Source organism: Dissoconium aciculare (assembly GCF_010015565.1).
Source record: "Dissoconium aciculare CBS 342.82 unplaced genomic scaffold K489scaffold_5, whole genome shotgun sequence".
Classification (NCBI taxonomy): Eukaryota; Fungi; Ascomycota; class Dothideomycetes; order Mycosphaerellales; family Dissoconiaceae; genus Dissoconium; species Dissoconium aciculare.
Window position 1 is genome coordinate 1,604,853 of NW_022984955.1, and position 19,582 is coordinate 1,624,434.

Sequence of the window (19,582 nt, forward strand, 5' to 3'; positions counted from 1 at the left end):
TATAGGCAGGCTTCTGCTTCTAGCGCCACAATGATGATGCCCGATTCACGAGTTGGTAAGTGTTTGCGACAGCTTCATGATGTCGTCAAATGATGATATATAGATGAGATGAGCAGTGACGATGAGAACATAGTCAGCACTACGCGCTTTGTTCGTGTGGGGACGTATCCAAAGCATTTGTGAGGCATTCCCGAGAGAGCATCACCTCCGCGCACAGACAAAAGTCCGGGCGTCTTTCCCTCCCAGCCACTTCCAGCCTCCCCACGTTTCACACGCCAGTGCTGCACCAGCCGCGACCATTTATATTGCCATTTATTCTTCCATAGTAGTATTATAATAAGAGCCTCGAGGTCTGGGAGTTCGGCTCATCGTTATTCACCTGCGTTTTCGTCCTGTCCAACAAATCTTCAAGAAACTATCGCCTTCTACCGGAGACATACGACTCACAAACGATCGCCAGTCACACACCCACACACAAGTCTGGCAATCATCGCTCTGCAACCATTGAAGTCCTCATCCACAATTGAAGCTTGACGAGGCGCAAAATCAACACTTTCCAACACCAAAAGCCACCCTTCCGCCTACGACAAGTTACGCAGCAGATCTCTCCAAAACTCCGATCTCCGTAAACGGTCCGGAACTATCCGTTCGGAAGAACTCTTCACAATCAACCTCCACCCGCTCTCTACCACACCCAACAGATCACCACCACCATGGACGGCAACCTCGTCATCTTCACCATCATCATCGTCCTCTTCATCGTCCTCGCCGGCATCGGTTTCGGACTGTGGTACGTCAACAACCGGTTAAGCAACATGGCCGGCTCGGCGACATCGGCGACGTCCACCGGCATCGATGTATGAGCGAAGAGCAATGCAATATCTGGGACTTTTCAATTTGGGATTTCGGCGCAAAACGGAGAAAGTCGAATGATCGATCATCGGGATACGATCTGACTTGCTATTTTTTGGATGCAAACTTAGGCGATATATTTGGCTCTTGGTCTTTACTAGAGATCGACGATTATTTTTGGCGGAGTGTAGTCGGAGAGCGACGGTCTCTTCAGCTCACTCACTCACTCATGTCGAGGATGAGATTTATGGCGGACGACATAGCGAAGGCGTTAATGGCTCCAAAGGGAAGTTTGGAATCAACGAAGGAAAAAAAGGCCGCGCCATTTGAGGCATGACGGCGACGAGATGGGATAAATATGTAATGATAGAAAATGATACCCACGTCATGTGAAGGATATCGGCTGTTGCAGCATGATCGATGGAAATCAGCAAATAGACATGGTATTGTGCCCTGGACATTGTGCCCTGAAGAATGTGCTGAGCGTTGTAACACGCTTTCCGTCACTCACCCAATCCTGTTCGTCATCGCGAAGTCGCACTGTACTTGCAGTTGCAATGGCAGTGGGATTAAGTGTAAGATAGGGAAGACAGAGTAAATTTGAAGATCAATTGCAATCACATATACAAATCCGTAGAAGAAATCCCATCCCGGAGGTATAATCGCCCGAAACCCAAATCCGAACATAGCGCGGCATCATCGCAGTTTGGTGGGAGACACCAACCAATCTATCATTTGTAGACTCTTGGACTCCTTTGCAAATCTCTCCGCACCGCGACGTCAAGAAAGTCTTGGCCGATAACCAAGAATGCGTCTCATCGCCATGATATCCAACGTTGTGACGGCAAAAGTCAATGCAGCGCAAGTTGAAAGTGATGACTTGCAATGCACATCCTCAGAGTAAACCTCTTACCAGAGAGTGTATCCACCATCGATGATGCAGTTGTTGCCAGTCATGAAGGAGGAACCGTCACTGGCGAGGTAGACGGCCAGGTTGTTAAGGTCATCGACGGCACCAAGACGCTTCTGAGGAGTGTGGTCAACCCAGATGCGCTTCTGTGCCTCTAGAGCGGGAACACGGTTGAGCGCAGTGTCCATGTAACCGGGGCTGATGGAGTTGACACGGATGTTGTGGCGGGCCCACTCGGCAGCGAGCGAGCGGGTCAGCTGGATGACGGCAGCCTTGGAGGCGTTGTAGCATGACTGCTCTTGCGGGTAGTTGACAATGGTTCCGGACATGGAAGCGATATTGATGATGCTACCTCCTTTGCCGAGCTTGATCATCTGCTGCGCGCAAGCCTGAGCGGTGAAGAAGGAACCGGTGATGTTGATGTCCAATAGACGGCGGAACTTCTCGTGGTCGTAGGTCTCGGCCTTCATGTTAGAGCTGTGCAACCCGTCAGGTCAATCCACTTCTCAAACAACGCTCAAACGTTGTATCGTCACACTTACTCAGCAATACCAGCGGCGTTGATCAGGATGTCGAGCTGACCGTAGTGGTCAACGACGTCCTGGACGGTCTGGCCCATAGCGCCACCGTCACGGACGTCAACGCGGTAGAATCGCACGTCAATTCCGGTCTGTTCGCTGAGCTCACGAGCTGCCTTGTCACCCAACTCTTGCTGTACATCCATGATGGCGATACCACGGACACCGACTTCCGCGAGGGCCTGAGCCATGTTGAATCCGAGACCACGGCCAGCACTGGAACGTTTTGATCAGCATATGAAGCGCGAAATGTGAAGCGGCAAGGCTAGCTCGCGAGACGACTCACCCAGTGACAACGGCGACCTTGCCGGGGAGGGTGAATTTGTTCAAGGTGGGAGTGAGCTGGCTGTAGACCTCAGGCTTGAGAGGAATTGCAATTTTGACCTCGTCGGCACCCTCTGGGTTGACCGGGCCGGCCTTGTTGTCGTATGGGATGGCGCTCTCGACCCGCTCACCCTGGTGGTAACTGACGACGGGAACCTCTGGGCTGCACTTCTTGGCCGCGGATGTGAAGGTCGCGCGGGCGGTCATGGGAGTGAAGGCGGCAGTGCGAACAGCACGCTGGCTGACGCGAAGTGCGCTACGGGCGAACATTGTGATGGTGTGTGAGATGAATGGATGGTGGTGAAAATGAGCTCGGCGATAAAACCCCAGCTATCGTTGAAGCTGGTCGAGACAAATCTACCTGAAAGATAAGGAAATTGGAAGGAATGACAGTGAAGTTTCTAGTCAAAAATTCGAGGAGAGGTCAGGAAAGAAGGAGGAGGAAGAGTAGAAAGAAGTTGTCAATGGCGACTGATGAAGGGGGATTGTGGAATGTAATAAAGGGTCATCAGAGCAATAAAAGCAAAGGAAGATAGCTATGTAGAGGTGGTCCGGGATCAGCAGCAACGATGATGACAACAAACGTTCTGGCGGCGGCGGCGACAAGCGACTGGGATGGACGACGGATGAGTGGTTGGACCCGTGGGACAGGGCCCTCGCCCCCCATGAGCCATGAGAATGCCTGCGGAAGCAACAGCCCACGCACGTATCGGATTGCACTGTAATAATCACAAAATTCATCCAGAGCCCGTTGCGGACTGTGGTGGTGGTGTGTGGACTGCTTAGGTGTAGCAGAAGCAACAATCCCTACACCCTACGTAATCCCTTCAGACCCCAAGCAGCAGCGACAAGGCGAATTTTTGACTTTTGGGGGTTCCGGCACCAAGCCCGTCGCCGCCAATGCTGCTGCTACAGTAGTGCTACGGGGAAAATCCACACTTTTACGATACAACTGGCGCTGCTGGTTGGTGCGCGGGCGTCCTCTGCCGAACCGCACGTTCGTTCACCCATGTCTCTCTGTGTCCAGTATCAATTGATGAGGTGTTGTTGTATTACACCTCGCCCACATTTGTCATGAAGCAAGACAAAATATATGCCGATGGTTCAACGTCAAGTGCAACACAGAAAACAGTGCGAAGGAAGCTTCCCCACATGAGTTCACTGTTCATCCTGGCAAATCGTTGACCTGAAAGATGGCGTGTGGCGACGGCGAACCCAGCTCTCCTCCTCCTCCTCCTCCTCCTCCGATGTCTAATTTCCAACTGCTGCTGTACGACTGTAGGTTGGTACATCGGGAGTTTCTCCTCCTTTGCGGAGAAGTTTTCAACGCTGTGAAGACGAAGCGCTGCTCCCGGGAAAACCTGGGGTTGGAGGCGATGATGTTGCATCCCGCATTGTGATACCCATCCCATCCCACTCTGTTCTGGCTACGGCTAGGCACCATGCTACTCTACAGGACGCGCGCAGATATCATTTCCGCGGAAACAGTACGATTGTCGCACGGGAGGGGAAAAAAGCATCGTCGTACGGGGGCGATTTCCAAATCCGACAAAGCTTGACCGCCAGGGAGGAAAAAAGGTGGTCGGAGCACAATTCGACTGACTCTTCGACGCTGCGGCGATGTTGTACTTCTCCTGATCGCAGTCCAACGTTGGCCTGCTTTGAATTTCGCACACGGGAAGCAGAGCGTATTGCAGGGGTCCATTGCGCGTCGCGAGGCTTGAGATGATCAATTTGTCGCCAAGGAATCCCGGATATCGGATTCCAACGGCCTCGACAAGGACGGCCACGATGGCGGGCAGCTAGCGGGAGTTCAACATCACGCGTGCGGTAGCTTGACAGGAGTATGCGTGGGGGAACATGAACTACTGTGTGGTTATTCGCCGTCGGGTTGTGTACTCATACACCTCGAAAGATGTTTCTGTAGCGTGAACAACGATGAAGATTCCAAGAGTGAGGTGGGACATCATGTTGTCACACATCAGCAGTAACACAGTGTGACAAAGGCGCACTTGAGAGTACAGCAGCACCTGGGCAGCTATCCAGTCGCAAAATGGATGTGCCTGCCAAGCGCAAATCCCCGGCCCGAGCTCCCGTTCCAAGATCCATCTCATCACTCACCACACACATCTACAGTACGAAGAAGACGCCCTGGCTGTCTGGAGTGAACCGTTCGTTTTCATTGTTCTATCACCCGTTGTTTAGGTTTTCGATGCGGAACCTCAGTAGCGCTTCAACGGGCAGATTGACATGCAATGACAGCCCATAGGAGGAAAACGTGGGCGATGTTTCTTGCGGGAATCCTTACAGACATCGGTTCTCCCCTTTACATTCTTTCGTTCATCCCTATTTTCAGCCACTTATTACTACAACACCCAAAACTCTTCATCCCTGCTCACGGGCCAATATGTACCCTTTGCAGCGCCCAAGTCTCGGATCACATCTCGTCATGCGTTGTGACTTGCACCGATGGGTCAGATGACCTCGACGCAGTGACTGCTAGAAGGGCGTGGCTCAATTGGCCCACCCGGCTATCGGTCAACTTACAAGCCATTTTGCGTGTCTTCATTTCGGCAGACCACTACCGTCCGTAGGATTTCAGGGCCGATGGCCGCTGGTGGCACCCAACTTATCACAGTCCTGTGGATGGTTTACGTTTGCACTGACGGAAACAGCCATTCGATGGAATGGTCTAGCCGCGAGACTGACTGCCGAGATATTATCAGATGCAAGCTCGCAGCTGGATCAAGTTCGTCCTGGCATATGAGCTTGTTCGTCTGCCATTGCCCACGTCTGTACACCAGAAACTCTAACGATCTCCTCCAGCTTAAATGCCGCTACTATGCACCACTACTGTACACGTGTCGAACTATTGTGGGTATTCCACAGTCAGGATAGATTTTCGGGTGCCGTTGCAGGCCTGCCCGCTTGGGCCTCCGACTGCCGAACGACTCATATTGTTAGGTACTTTGCTGGATCCAAGGATTTCCGAACCGTACTCGCGAACGCTATTTCTCCGTGGTCTCTCTACATCACGTTAGATATTTGAAGAGGACAAGATCACAATACCTGCACCACTCGTTCGCCGCCTTGCCATACCATCTTAGCCAGCTCTACAGATACCAGGTCCGAACCGTCGTGTGTTGGCTGCGATCATTCGGCTTTTCCACAAAAGCTCCGACGATTCCGGTTGCGAGGGGACCGCGAAGCCAGGGAGGTGAGCAGTTGGATGCTTGAACATCTACGTATATCTGACATCATCTGTGCGAATCGTCCAGGTGAGGTATTGTACTACATATTTCCATGTATCGCTCGAAACATGCACGCACTTCCTCGTCATGCTTCGCCGTGGTGTTCAGGTTGCGCACATTTACGGTATGCCGCATGTATGGCTACCTACCCTTACGTACATAGGTAGTTGAGGCACCATTCTTAAGATCTAAGATGATGGATAAGAGCAACTTGCGTCTCACGTTTTGGTTTCCAAAAATATCAAAGTTTCGTTCACATGTTCTCATTCGTATTTGTGAGTCGAGGTCTGCCTCGGCAATGTTGGAGTGCCGGGGTGAGGATACACGACTGATGTGGTTTTCTCACCGTACGAGTTACGAAGAGTTGAATCAGTACTGAAGATGTGGGTGGTAATGTTTTCGCTGTAATCACCAAGTCTTACTTCCTGATCTCCAGGAAGATGCGCCGCACCTCGTGGGCTCTCACGGTGCCAATGAAGCATTTTCTAGACAATTCGGGATCCAATAGGGGAAATATTGCTCAGTGCTCAGCCATAGGAATTGGGGTTGATAGCACGCTGGACACAGCAGTGGCGGCCGATTCTGTCGTCGCCACAGACAACTTGTTGCCGTGAATCAGTCAATGGGGACATGTGCTCCGTCCGGACGATGCTGCGCTCATGCTGCTCGCGGCTGGAAGATAATACAATACCTGTGCCGGACTCAGTTTAGCCGCAGCAGTTTTGCAACAGCGGCGAAGGGCTGGGCCTCCACGGCTTGCACATTATTCATTGGAATCGGCTTGCGTGCTTGGGGACCGAAAATACGTGGAGGAACATCTTGGGGTTAGACAACCCTTAAAGCGCCCCACTATGGCGTATGGACTGCGCCGATCATGCGGTATGATGCACTCCAGCTGAGCCGCGGCGGTGATAAGTCAGCGGCCATTGGACCCTGGGCTCCAGCTTTTTTTGTGGCCTCCTCCAGGTGAGGTGCGGCCTATCCGACAGCTGGCATTCTCCAGCTTGCTAGCGCCAATGTCCGTTGCCTCTTTTCGCTCGGTATATATTTCTACTACCCACAATTCGTTTTCTCCACCACAACCGTCTCTCTCATTTCAGCAGACTTCTTACTCTCTCTTGTCACATCTCACTTCTTCACGATGGCGAGGACCTGGACATGGCTGCGTGCCTTAAACGTTGGCGCTGCCTTGCTCATGGCTATTCTGTTCATGGGCATGGTTGCCAACGCTAATGCCGAGGAGACTGAAGCAAAGGACAATGGCATCACCGGCCCAGGTCAGTCCAAAGACATCCTCGCCAGCTCTCTCCTCTGCGCGATCCACTAATACATCCACGATAGTTATCGGTATTGATCTCGGAACCACATACTCTTGTGTTGGAATCATGAAGGGCGGCACCGTCGAGATTTTGGTCAACGACCAGGGCAACCGTATCACACCATCATGGGTCGCATGGAACGATGAGGAAAGATTAGTGGGAGACGCTGCAAAGAACCAGTTCGCCGCCAACCCCCACCGCACCGTTTTCGACATCAAGCGTATGATTGGTCGCAAATTTGACGACAAGGACGTTCAGAAGGACATGAAGCACTTCCCATTCAAGGTTGTCAACAAGAACGGCCAGCCTCGTGTCAAGGTCGACGTTGGAGGGTGAGCATCCGTCACAACCTGTTGCCTGGGATTCGCATCATACTAATCGAAAGCAGATCGGACAAGACTTTCACTCCTGAGGAAATTTCCTCCATGATTTTGAGCAAGATGAAGGAGACCGCTGAGGCTTACCTCGGTGAGAAGGTCACTAACGCTGTTGTTACTGTCCCTGCCTACTTCAACGACGCTCAACGTGCTGCGACCAAGGACGCCGGCACCATTGCTGGTTTGAATATCCTTCGCGTTGTCAACGAGCCTACCGCCGCCGCCCTCGCCTACGGCCTTGACAAGACCGGAGAGGAACGCCAGATCATCGTCTACGATCTTGGTGGTGGTACCTTCGATGTCTCCGTCCTGACTGTTGACCACGGAGTGTTCGAGGTTCAATCCACCGCCGGTGACACCCACCTTGGTGGTGAGGATTTCGATCAGCGCATTGTTGACTACTTCACCAAGTCCTACAACAAGCAACACGACACCGATATCACCAAGAACGCTAAGACTATGGGCAAGCTGAAGCGCGAGGTTGAGAAGGCCAAGCGTGCGTTGTCCAGCCAGATGAGCATCAAGATCGAAATCGAGGCCTTCCACGAGGGCAAGGACTTCTCGGAGACTCTTACCCGTGCCAAGTTCGAGGAGTTGAACAACGATCTCTTCAAGAAGACTCTCAAGCCCGTCGAGCAAGTGCTCAAGGACGCCAAGTTGAAGAAGAGCGACATCGACGACATCGTCCTTGTGGGTGGTTCCACCCGTATCCCCAAGGTTCAGGCTATGTTGGAGGAGTTCTTTGGTAAGAAGGCCGTCAAGGGTGTCAACCCCGACGAGGCTGTCGCATACGGTGCTGCCGTCCAGGGTGGTGTGCTCTCCGGAGAGGAATCGGTACGTTGAGACAAAGGACTCCTACATTCGGTGCTAGTACTGACACCCTTCATAGGCTAAGGAGATTGTGTTGATGGATGTCAACCCCCTCACCTTGGGTATCGAGACCACCGGAGGTGTCATGACTCACCTCATCAAGCGCGGTACCACCATCCCTACCCGCAAGAGCCAGATCTTCTCGACCGCCGCCGACAACCAGCCCGTTGTCTTGATCCAGGTGTTCGAAGGTGAACGCTCGATGACTGCGCAAAAGTATGTATTTCCTGTGATTTGTCTGTTCTGTTATGTTTTTCTATGTTCCCCCAGACTTCCCAAAGTGTGAAGGAGCACATTTTCGTTCCTGCCAAAAGAACGAAGTTACGACGTGTTGGCTGTCCGCTAGGCAGCTCCGAGCTCTTTTCAAGATGAAGAAGGCACGACGACGTGAACCCACAACCGAATATATTGTTCAGTCTTCGCTACAAGACTTTTCAATCATGTTCGTCACTCACAATACAAGAACACGCCGCCAAGATGCTCTTCGACGCCTCTAATATTCTCTCATTCATGCTGGGAGTTACCTGGGCTTGCCTGAGCGTGGATCATTGGATCAACGCTCGGTTTCGCCTGGTTTTCCCTGCATTTGAGCAGCTGGCTACCTTGTTCCCTGATCTTGGGCTTGAATTCTGTGACGGCCTTTGGGAAGTTCTTCATTCCAACACTCCTCCTACTATCGACTGGTTTCTAGGTCTTTCCTCGGTCATTCCTGAGAATTCCTGGGGAATCTACGTTCTCGTTTTCCGCAAAGGCCTTCACTTCAAGATCTACATCGGATCTGGAACCAGTATTTGTAGGAATGGTGTTCGGTCTCGCATCGTACAACATCGGAGTGGCTTTATGGAGCCAGCACAAGTCAAGAAAGCAAAGGCCGAAGGTTACGAGCTAGTTCATGCAGCGTTGCTTGCTTGGTGCCCTGTTCCGGCCGCACGATACGTTCCAGTCCATCGAACTGCCCTGATCGCTATTGAAGCCGCCTTCCACCTTATCTTCTGGCCTATGCTCAATCCCAAGACCGCCTACTGCTTCCCTGAAGGACCCTGGGAACGACTCAGCTTGCCCTACGGTGGCCTCTGCAGTCACAATCCGCTCATCGAAGGTGTCCTCGAAGGTGTCGATGACATCGAGTTCACTGCAGAACAGCTCGAGCATCTAGAAGCTGTTCGTACTTCACACAAGCGTGAATGGAGGAATGCATACGACAAGAAGCTTCGCGCAAATCCACCTCCAGGGTACCTTGATAAACGCCTGTCAACTTCAAGGAATTACCAACCGGTCGCGAACGCCAAACGCCTCGCAGATGTGGCAGCAAAGCGATTCTACTGTGCCGACTGTAAATACAGTGGTGGCAGCGCCTCAATGCTCAAAAGACATCTCGCGTCACGTCTTCACAAGGACACAGTTGAAGACGGCTTCGGGCTCTACTGCGAGCCATGCAAATACCAAGCGAAAGAGCGAAACATCATGCGTCGTCATCGTTCGAGCGCTCTTCATACTCGACGCTGCAAAGCTGCCAAAGGACAAACACGCTGTTTGTGCTCCATGACACTAATGTTTCAACATCCTTATGATCAACGCTAACAGATATCTCGCAGTAACCTTCTCGGAAAATTCGAGCTTTCCGGCATTCCCCCAGCACCCAGAGGCCAGCCTCAGATCGAGGTCAGCTTCGAGCTAGACGCGAACGGTATCCTCAAGGTCTCAGCCGGCGACAAGGGCACCGGCAAGAGCGAGTCCATTACAATCACCAACGACAAGGGTCGCTTGAGCAAGGAAGAAATTGAGCGCATGGTCGAGGAAGCAGAGAAGTACGCCGACGAGGACAAGGCCATTCGCGAGCGTGTCGAGGCCCGCAACGGTTTGGAGAATTACGCATTCAACCTGAAGAATCAGGTCAACGACGATGCCGGTCTTGGTGGCAAGATCGATGAGGACGATAAGGAGGCCCTCCTCGAGGCTATCAAGGAAGCCGTCGACTGGTTGGAGGAGAACGCCCAGACCGCCAACGCCGAGGACTTCGAGGAGCAAAAGCAGAAGCTGTCTGACGTTGCATACCCCATCACCTCCAAGTTGAACGGCGGTGCTGGCGGCGCTGGTGGCATGCCTGACTTCGGCGATGACGAGCCCGTCGGCCACGACGAGTTGTAGAGTATTTCCAGCGAGTATTCCCCTAAAAGCCGATGCGCCCACCGCCATGGCGAAGGACGCGCATGAAATTTGTTAGACATGTTATGCATAGATGAGGGAAATGAAATGGGTCAATCTCATGAACAATGCCGTCCAGATGTGATGCCCTATCCAATGATGGTGATGCGATGCGGAACCTGGCGGTCAGAAAAGACCTCCACAGAATGGCTATATACAGTGACTAGTGCAAAGTCTGAACGATTTTCGCCGTAACACCCCCGAGGTCGTTTTGTTTACTTTTTTCAACACGCGATATCTTAACGATGCCACGTCCGATTCTTGCACCGATTAGCTTAAATTCAAGGCCTGGATCTCAGCTTAATAATAGGAAAAAGAACCGGGTTATTGGACGCTATCTTGAGGGTGCTAGACCCGTAGTAATCGTAAAGGCCGAAATTCTGCCAGATGCGACTGTTCGCTCTTTACTCCGGAGGTTCAAAGAACGAGGAACTACCCTTAATAAGCTACGTAGCGGCCGGCCCCTAAAAGCGACACGTCGTGAGATTCGTGCTCTAAAAAGAGCGGTTGTTTAAGAGCCAAAATTAACGTTTAAGGCCCTAAGAAAGGAAGCCGCCGTGGATCTATGTACGACTACAATTAAGAAGGTTCTATACGACGAAGGGTTGCTCTGTTACGGGTCAACTGCCAGAGGGCGGTTTACTCGAGGGGGTTCTTGAGAATGAGTGGTGCAACAGGATATCTGAAAGGGGCTTTGATTCCAATGGTTAAGTTGGTAACATGAGTTCAACACGAACAGACATAGGGTCCGTTCGTACTACCTATATATGTAAGTTAGATACAAAGGGAATGCACTTCTTGTACGATATGTGCGATGCCGTTGTGGTTGTGCGACGTCGTGGTTGTCGCACCACATACGCGACGTCGTGGATGTCGCGCATCCGTACCTCGTCGCGTATCTTTCCTGGTCACGTGATATTAGGGTTATGGTTGCATGTTGTTGACCTGTCTTGACTAAGTGTCGTTCGTCCATTCTGTACTTCCTCCCCTTCCTGGCCGTGCCGTGTCACGGGATCGTAACATGCTCTATTAGCGCGTAAAAGGCCGGCTAGAGTTGACAGAGGCACAGGCTGCTTACCGGTTATAATAGGCCCTCTAATATCGCGACAAAGACTGGTCAAAATAGATCTTTTCGGACGAGTACTCTGTTAAGACTAGTAAAAGCCTACGGAAGTAGTAGGTTTAGGGCCAATTTGACACTCTCTACGCTCGAAGACACGTCTAACCGTATAAGAAGGGTAAACAAGGTTCTCGAATAGTCTGGGCTGCTATTAGTGTTAGTTCAGGGCCTTTCCCTTTAATTATAATACCGAAGAACGCGAAAGGCACCTATGCTTTAGAAGAATATATGGCTACCCTCGAGGAAGGCCTTCTACCCTTCCTCGTGTTACGGGTCAACTTCCTGTAAGAGAAGTTACTCGAGAGGATTGTTCTGGTCAATGAATACACAAGGGGGTTTCAAGGGGATCGTTTGATTTCAAATAGAAGGTTGGTAACATGAGTTCAACACGAGCCGACATAAGGTCTGCTCGTCCTACCTATTTATGTATACGTTATCTAGGTACAAAGGAGACATACGCATGCGCGCGTATGAAGTCGTCGTGAGCACTGGTGCGCAATGCTCGCGCTGGTGCACTGTGATGGGCACGCACTGGTGCCTTAGGTTGGATCAGGTTACGTCAGCGGGGCTGGATCGTAACAGAGGGTATAGCTGAAATTTCAAAATCGTTCAGACTTTCTACCTAGTACTGTACCTTGACTTCCTCGTTTGTAAGGGGGGGGGGCATTACCGCCACATATTCGGTCGACAGCCTCATATACGGTGCCTCTGTCGTTCGAACTGCCGCAGGAAGGACAAGTCTCGGAAACCTTCTACACGCAAGTATCCTATACTAGCCTTAGAAACAATACAGCGGAGGCAGTTATAGAGAACCGTACTCGACAGACCTCTATCTACTGCTCACTTTGTCCCAAAAGATCCCCCCATCTTCCTGTTCGCCCGTCTAATCTCTTTTTATAGGTCCAAGCACCAGTCAAATCGGACGGCGTATCACGATGACTTATCAAATGTTGTGCTCTGCTGATGACTAACACGCCCATCGGCCTGCTCACCCGCTCTGTACGATGCAAGGTCGGATGATACCTATGTATCGTTGTAATTGAGTTTTCGGAGTAGTCTGATTTGACCGATACGCATGGTGGATTTGCAGAGCAGGAGGTCCCAAGCACCCAATCTGTAGTATTGTATATGGAGCCTCTTAGCTCCCATGCATGATAAGTAAACTCAGAAGCTTTCAAGGTTCGTAGCCAGCACCATGTACAGGTAGACTCCTTCGCCGGCCAGTGATACCCTATCCTCGGTGTTTCGTTTATTGAACAAGCAGTGTTGCGACCGTAGTGGACCAATATATTAGTATACTCTACAGATTGAGATAATCCCTAAAATATGCTTCAGGGTTCGTGCGTGTGTGTACGCATGATGTATACGCTCCTCTCGTGACATTCTTCTTGTCTGCACTTGGGGCCAGGTATCGGTTAAATCGGACGGGGCACTCCGACAGCTCATTTGGAACGATATCATCCGACATAGCCTTGTATGTAAACCTTGAAAGCGGAACGACGTGTTTTAGTGGCTGCTGAACAGAACCAGATTTCTTGTCATTCAAATATCGCCCGCTCCACATACATCGACACATTGCACACTATACCTAGGTAGGTAGAGAGAGGAGCGGGGAGGAGAGAAAGGCAGATCACGACCTCCGGGCGGGCATATCAATAACCAGTGAACATCAACGTCTGATGAGTCATCACAATTCCCCGTCCGATCTGATTGATCAGGTGCGTTTCCTGTCAGACGAGCCAACGCTGGCGTCGCGCGGAGTCATTATTATACTGACAGTATAAATGGCAATTGAGCGAGGATTTTTGCTGTCCGCCGAATGCGACGCCGTTCCAAATGATAGTCCCATTGCGTCGTCGGTCCTGTAGGACTTCGTCGTCGGCAAAAGAGGAGATGACCACCTGGGCACGCTGGGGAATGTGATTAGGATTCGAACGTAACAGCAGCGACGAACAAGGACTGTGCAGCGACAATCGTGAAAGCCGTGGCGGCTGGAGCACAGAGGATTCACCTCAGCGCTTCGACCATCCCTCTCTCTTCAATCCGTGGAGGGCACCCGCACGCACGGGCGCACGGGCGAGTAGAACCTCACCTTCTGTGCCGCACCAGGAAGTCGCTGCTGGACGTCCACACCTCCTCATCGTTTTCTGTCCTGCAAAATAGCGCTGGCTTCACTCAAGACGCTTAGTCCACCCGTGTCGGCATGATTCTCGTTTCATCAACTGTCTCTCGGACCGGCCGCCGATTCTTGGCTCAGCGAGCGGCACTGTTTCATGCTCGCGCGTCGCTTCCTCTACACCAATGGCTCCAGCTTAGGGCCGGATCGGACAAGAACACATAATCCCTGTTTGCGGCTCGGAAAAATACACAAGACGATGTGTCCATGTCCGAGGGGCCATAGACGTGATCGCGGTCATCCTTGATCTGCGTCACTGCTGGTCGTCCATCTCAGTGCTTGTTGTTGATTGTGGAGCATGTATGTTTGGAGACGATCCCTCGCGTGTCCCCTCGCTGCTTGAAGAACATGCCCGCGCACTGTTACCCTCAGACGGGCTTGCGCACGCTCAGACGACATTGACTGGGCAATCTCTACTTGAAGACGGACTAGTTGCCACCTCCAGGGCTGTTGTGGCATGCACGATCACGCCTGGTTTCGTTCACATGATAATTTGTGCTCGGAGTTGTCTGATCGGACCCACACGCGAAGTTACTTGTTGTAAACCCGTCACCTTTTGAGACACTCACTTCTCCCCTACTCCATCTCGATTGGCCGGAGACCTGCAGACGCACGGCTTGCAAGGCTTTTGATTTTCCCTCTGACGAACGTCACTCGGGAGGTACCCATTCAGCAGCTAAGCCGTCTTCAGCTGCAGAACAAACGATTCTCCTGCAGTGCATTGCATTTCCCAACCACCATCCTTCCCCTTTCGTCCGCCTCTCTGTCACTCGCTGCCTGTGGCCACTGCGGATGGTGTGCGTGTGCTTGCTTGCCACGCAGTGGCTGCGTTCAACAGTCTAGCCCGTCCTGAGGTCCCCAGACAGCTATTTGTTGTCGTGCTCGAGCCTCCTGTCTGCGTGTGGACTGTGCTTATCATGCCCTTTTGTGACAGAGATGAGACTTGATCAAGCATCACGGCCAACATGACATCATGGACCGACAAGTCCGTATGCCAACAGCTCTGACCGAGGAATGAAAGCATGCTCAAGCTAGCTGCCCACACCCACCAGAATCGATCTCGTCGGGCACGGTCTTGTAGAAGGCTCCGACACGGGCTGCTGAATGTCTTTCAACAGCATGCTCGCCACGTCAGAGTGCGGAGTCTCTTTTTCAGGCACTAGCGTGATCATTCGTCTTGCAAGCCATTCCCTTTAGAGTATCTTGCTGCCCACAGCATGGCAAATGCATACAACAACATTACCAATTTGGTCCGGTATCGCCAGAAGAAAATGTACTTGCCACTCCACCATGTCTTTCCTGTCAAGGTCTACGAACGAATGTTCTCCAACGCTGTCATGTTCGCAGGTACGAAGCAAGAAGACGCAGGTTAGACTTTCCGACTTTGCACTAGGTTAGCCCAGGTCAAGCCAGTCGTCCCGACCTGCAGCGCCTGATGGTATGGTGATCGGAGCTGTATGCTCTCCATCTAGTTCATCCTGGGTTGATCGTTATCTGCATCAAGTGTGGGGAGACAGCTCATTCCCGAAACCCAATTCAACCACGGGAGACATGGTTCTGCATACGATCGAATCGTCGATGGACCCGGCTTGCGCAATTCAGGCATCGATTGCTAAGCATGAGTAGAGCTTGAGATCGATAGGAGCAGATACATTCATACATAATAATCACTTCTACTCGAGCCGAGTCATTCTGTATCATGATTCAGCTGAGGACAGGAGCAGAGGAAATATATTGAGCAATCGAGAGCCGAGGAACAATGCAACCCGATTCGTCATGACATGGTTTCACATTAGAGGCTTTCACGAGCCCTCCGGAACGAGAAGCAAGAGTGTAGAGGTCTTGTAATTGTAGCTCGTCACCGTCAACACCAGTAGTAGGCTTGCCAAGAGGCTCTCGGTGCTCCACAGAGACTGCAGCATCTTCGGACTCATGAAAAGCCACCTGCAGAGACAGCGTGCAGGGCAGCAAGCTAGCATACAACGGAGGTCAGGTGAAGAGGCTGGCTTGTTGGCATCTCATTCGACGGCTCGGTAAGGAGACATGAGGAGGCACGAGGACAATGCTTTAGCCCGACACGCCAGCTTCGTTGCAAAGGCTTAATTCGAGACCATGATGATCCGTTGGGTCTGGATGGCAGGTATCTTGGCCTGATCAAAAGGAGGAGAAAATTCAATGCAGGATCGGTGGTGTGTGTGGCGTCGCTGGTGAAGTCTTCGTCATGCCGAGGATATCGTGCCGCGATAGTATGATGACGATCTGAAAGGGTCAACATAAATAGGGAGACCAGTCCAGTCGATTCTCTCAACGGACACAGAAGAAATACAACGTACACGAGTCTATCACAGCTTTCGTGCAAATTAGCAGCACCACAACGCCCAAGAACGTCCGTTCAGCACGCGCAACGCCAAAGGTATCCCATCCTGTCATGACCAAAGTGCACGCGGTGGTGTTTGAGGACGCTGCCGCGGGTCGCCAACGCCGGTGGTTTCACAACATTCAATGGCTGACAGCTCGTTGTGACAGGCGGACGAGCAAGCGAGACCCCTCTCGAGTAGAGCTAATCGATCACCATTGAGATTCTTCATGTCGGTGTCCCTTCGATGATCGTGACAACCACAGGCACTGACCATCGGGACTCCCAGACCATCATGTGTTTCTACGACAACTTCAAATACGCTTGCCAGGACTGGAAGTGGGGAAACTTCCGGGAACAGTGCACGAAGGAGTACCGCACGGGCGAGACATGCGGCATGAAGATGGTCTACAACACCATCCTGCTCGACGGCATATGCCCCTGGTGCGAGAAGATTGAGAAGAAGTTGCGCCGCCGCGAAAAGGCACAGAACGACATCGCACGGTGGAGCGCGGAGCCCAATCGCTTGAAAGCGTCGATCGAAAAGGCGTACAACGAGATCGCCGAGCTCAATCGGGAAATCCAGAACCTGCAGCTGGAGAAGGAGCGGAGGTATCAGAACATCGGTAATCCCCGACGGACGTGAACCTTGCCGTACGGGAAGGATGCCACGAATGTGTGCAGATGAGCTGATGGTGGCCATGATTGATGAAGGAACTTCGGACTTTGAAACCAGACACGGGACAGTGGGGGCCGCTTTTAAAGCAATGAGCAATGAGAATAAGAATGGATTGAGTTTAGCGGTAAAAGACCCTGCAGAATAATCAACGATTCCACATGCTTGATGGGTACTTTGTCGTTGCTTCTCCTCGCTCGGGATATTTTGCCTATTTACATTTCGTTATATACCATCGCAGACGGCAAAATCGGGCCAATCAAGAGAGGTCTCAACGGAATAGAGTCTGAGACATGCATCTGGCGCTGCCACGGACCAAAAATCATTGGTCGAAAATGCACAATTCTTCGACCCTGGTCGTGGCTCATGTAGAGGACGGACCTCCATATGTAGGAGTTAGTGCAGGCGCACTAGCACAAAGACATAATCATGGGAGGTCCGTGAGATACTCCATGCGAACATCAAAGGCAGAAACGGGACTGATGACGAGGACTAGCGTCCTTACACATGCCTGTTCGGTATGTTGGTGATGCATGAGGAGTCCGTGGAGGCCTAACATGTCGAAGAGGATCATTTAGCTTTCATCGGAGCGCTAACCACATCTGAACATTGCGGAGCCAAGAAATATGGCGCGTACGAGACTAGCAGCTTCACGAAACTTCAATGCCGCCGCACTATGTCTCGTGCTCCGGCGACGTGGACTGCAATGCAACGTCACATTCTATTCAAACTACTCATACACCCAGATCAGCGATCCAGTCGTGAGTCTCGTGCTTAGGATCAACCTTGTGTGTAGAAGTGCGTGAGAAAGTGGGAAAACATCGCCAGTCAGCGCCCACGTAATGCACCCTGCGATATCATGAACAAACAGTACGTGCCGTATTGGCTCAGCAGGAGGGTTGCTGGATGAAAAGGTTGCTGATCGTTTCGCGATAACGAGCATCGCTGGCAAGTCTGAACGGGCGTGCTTTGTCGTTATTCCCTAGACGCATAAAGTTTTCCTCGTCTGGCCCGACGCCGCTGACGTCCAACACGATGCTCAGTTATGTTGCTTAATCACGATTGACGACTTGCTTGAATCTATCACGTCCATAACAGACCAGTGCGAAGTTGCTGACAACGATTAGCGCCGTCAATGAAAAATATCCCAAACAAGTTGCAACACTGCGAGCGCCGGCGGCAAGACAGGAACGATAAGTCAGCAAACGCGTAACGCTTGCTCGCTTGCCCAGGAGTGGTTTTAAGCGCGCGCTGTAAGGTGAAACGAATGAAACATTGCATACAATAGCTGTCCGAGCTTCAAATGTGCGCATATTTCTTGGTGTCGCTGGGCACTGTGTAATAGATTACTAACGTGAGAAGAGTATTGAAAAGTCTTTTGGAGACGTGAGGTTGGTTGTTATCGTGATGGTTCATTTGGTAGAAAGCCGCGCTATTCGATTGCTCGGAGGAATGTGCGCAAGTGCGTTGCAAAGTCACGTGGCAGCGATACTTCCCGCAGCGTGCCGGTCGGAGATTCAGGAAGGGACCATGTGCAATTCCGCCAGGTACGTACCCTAGTCTCATCTGGGAACTGGTAGCGCGCGCCAGCATATCTCCAAAGAGAAAGAGAGATAGAGAGAGAGAGAGCTGTTGTTGGGCTGACCTCATGGAAACAAATCGCAGACCTTTCAGCGTCTCGCACACCACAGTCGACCAACACCCTGACGCTCCTTTGCGTGCTACGGCTTTCTCCTTCCCCATGTGATGGGCATCTGCGCATCCTGCTGTAGAGCGCGACAGCGTCACCCTCAAGATGTTAGCTCCGACCGATGTTGCTCTCCGACGGAATGACGAATCCATGTGCTGATGCTCGCGATGAATAGGAAGATATTGAATCCATGCTGAGTGCTAGCATTCCAAATTATGGTACCCTCGACGACAACAGCTCGGTGCATCTGGACGAAGAGGAGGTTCGGCGAGAGAGAGAGGCTTTGGACAACATCACCACCCAGGCATCCGAGTACGCATGCGCATAGACTTCCTGCCCCTGCCCCTGTTCTGACAGTATGACACAGTCACATGATCGATGTCCTCCATCCGAGCCATTCCGAACAGAACTTCGACATCAGCAGTATGAATAAACGTCCCTTCAACACAAGCCTGGCACAACAGGAATCTGGAGCGAACGACTCTGCACCGCCCGAGAGTGACTATGCGGCCGAGGAAGCCGCGTGGCTGGAGAGTATACGAGCGGCGGATGAGGACACTATTCACATGCCACGTCACGGAGCTCTAGTCATGGACGTCAGTCTGCGTGACAGCCACAAGGCAGCTCAACAAGACATTGCATGATTTATCCTCGACAATCTTTTCAGATTTCATTCTGTACAATCTGGCGTTCAAGAGGCGAAAGAGCAGGCTTGCTCGGGAAATGAGGGGGGACTCGCTGCACTATCAGGGTGATGCGCAGCGGAGCATTGAACGTCACGGAGATCTCAGAGCTCGCGGAGCCCAAGTAATATTTTATTTCAAATTGCACAAGCATCCCGATGTGATATTCAGTCTGAAGAAGTTCACCCCTGCGTC

The 19,582-nt window shown here is 51.8% G+C and overlaps 7 protein-coding genes across 7 annotated transcripts; 5 read left to right on the forward strand and 2 right to left on the reverse strand.

Annotated features, from left to right (window-relative positions):
- Positions 1-1,761: 1,761 nt before the first annotated feature.
- K489DRAFT_318519 (NAD(P)-binding protein) lies at positions 1,762-2,871 on the reverse strand (the record flags this gene model as incomplete). The annotated part of the gene is made up of 3 exons (XM_033601328.1): positions 1,762-2,239; positions 2,305-2,556; positions 2,627-2,871. 3 exons carry the CDS (start codon positions 2,869-2,871, stop codon positions 1,762-1,764), a joined length of 975 nt encoding a protein of 324 aa, XP_033460876.1.
- Positions 2,872-4,735: 1,864 nt separating this feature from the next.
- K489DRAFT_209238 (uncharacterized protein) lies at positions 4,736-5,377 on the forward strand. The gene has a single exon (XM_033599637.1). It carries the CDS (start codon positions 4,920-4,922, stop codon positions 5,256-5,258), a length of 339 nt encoding a protein of 112 aa, XP_033460877.1. The 5' UTR covers positions 4,736-4,919; the 3' UTR covers positions 5,259-5,377.
- On the forward strand, positions 5,103-5,803 carry K489DRAFT_209235 (uncharacterized protein). The gene is made up of 2 exons (XM_033599636.1): positions 5,103-5,435; positions 5,491-5,803. Exons 1-2 carry the CDS (start codon positions 5,272-5,274, stop codon positions 5,711-5,713), a joined length of 387 nt encoding a protein of 128 aa, XP_033460878.1. The 5' UTR covers positions 5,103-5,271; the 3' UTR covers positions 5,714-5,803.
- A 1,280-nt stretch (positions 5,804-7,083) lies between these two features.
- On the forward strand, positions 7,084-10,877 carry K489DRAFT_337679 (immunoglobulin heavy chain-binding protein, KAR2). Its single transcript, XM_033602220.1, has 5 exons — positions 7,084-7,192; positions 7,257-7,566; positions 7,623-8,445; positions 8,501-8,697; positions 10,077-10,877. The coding sequence occupies exons 1-5, from the start codon at positions 7,111-7,113 to the stop codon at positions 10,627-10,629; spliced, it is 1,965 nt and encodes a 654-aa protein (XP_033460879.1). The 5' UTR covers positions 7,084-7,110; the 3' UTR covers positions 10,630-10,877.
- A 5,439-nt stretch (positions 10,878-16,316) lies between these two features.
- Positions 16,317-17,146, forward strand: K489DRAFT_379844 (uncharacterized protein). Its single transcript, XM_033604742.1, has 3 exons — positions 16,317-16,395; positions 16,509-16,570; positions 16,628-17,146. The coding sequence occupies exon 3, from the start codon at positions 16,634-16,636 to the stop codon at positions 16,982-16,984; it is 351 nt and encodes a 116-aa protein (XP_033460880.1). The 5' UTR covers positions 16,317-16,395; positions 16,509-16,570; positions 16,628-16,633; the 3' UTR covers positions 16,985-17,146.
- Positions 17,147-17,638: 492 nt separating this feature from the next.
- On the reverse strand, positions 17,639-18,350 carry K489DRAFT_379846 (uncharacterized protein; the record flags this gene model as incomplete). Its single annotated transcript, XM_033604743.1, has 1 exon — positions 17,639-18,350. A coding segment is annotated over exon 1 (257 nt), but the record flags the coding sequence as incomplete, so codon positions are not given.
- On the forward strand, positions 18,301-19,358 carry K489DRAFT_209381 (uncharacterized protein). Its single transcript, XM_033599638.1, has 4 exons — positions 18,301-18,561; positions 18,680-18,811; positions 18,880-19,016; positions 19,072-19,358. The coding sequence occupies exons 2-4, from the start codon at positions 18,761-18,763 to the stop codon at positions 19,346-19,348; spliced, it is 465 nt and encodes a 154-aa protein (XP_033460882.1). The 5' UTR covers positions 18,301-18,561; positions 18,680-18,760; the 3' UTR covers positions 19,349-19,358.
- The last annotated feature ends 224 nt before the right edge of the window (positions 19,359-19,582 follow it).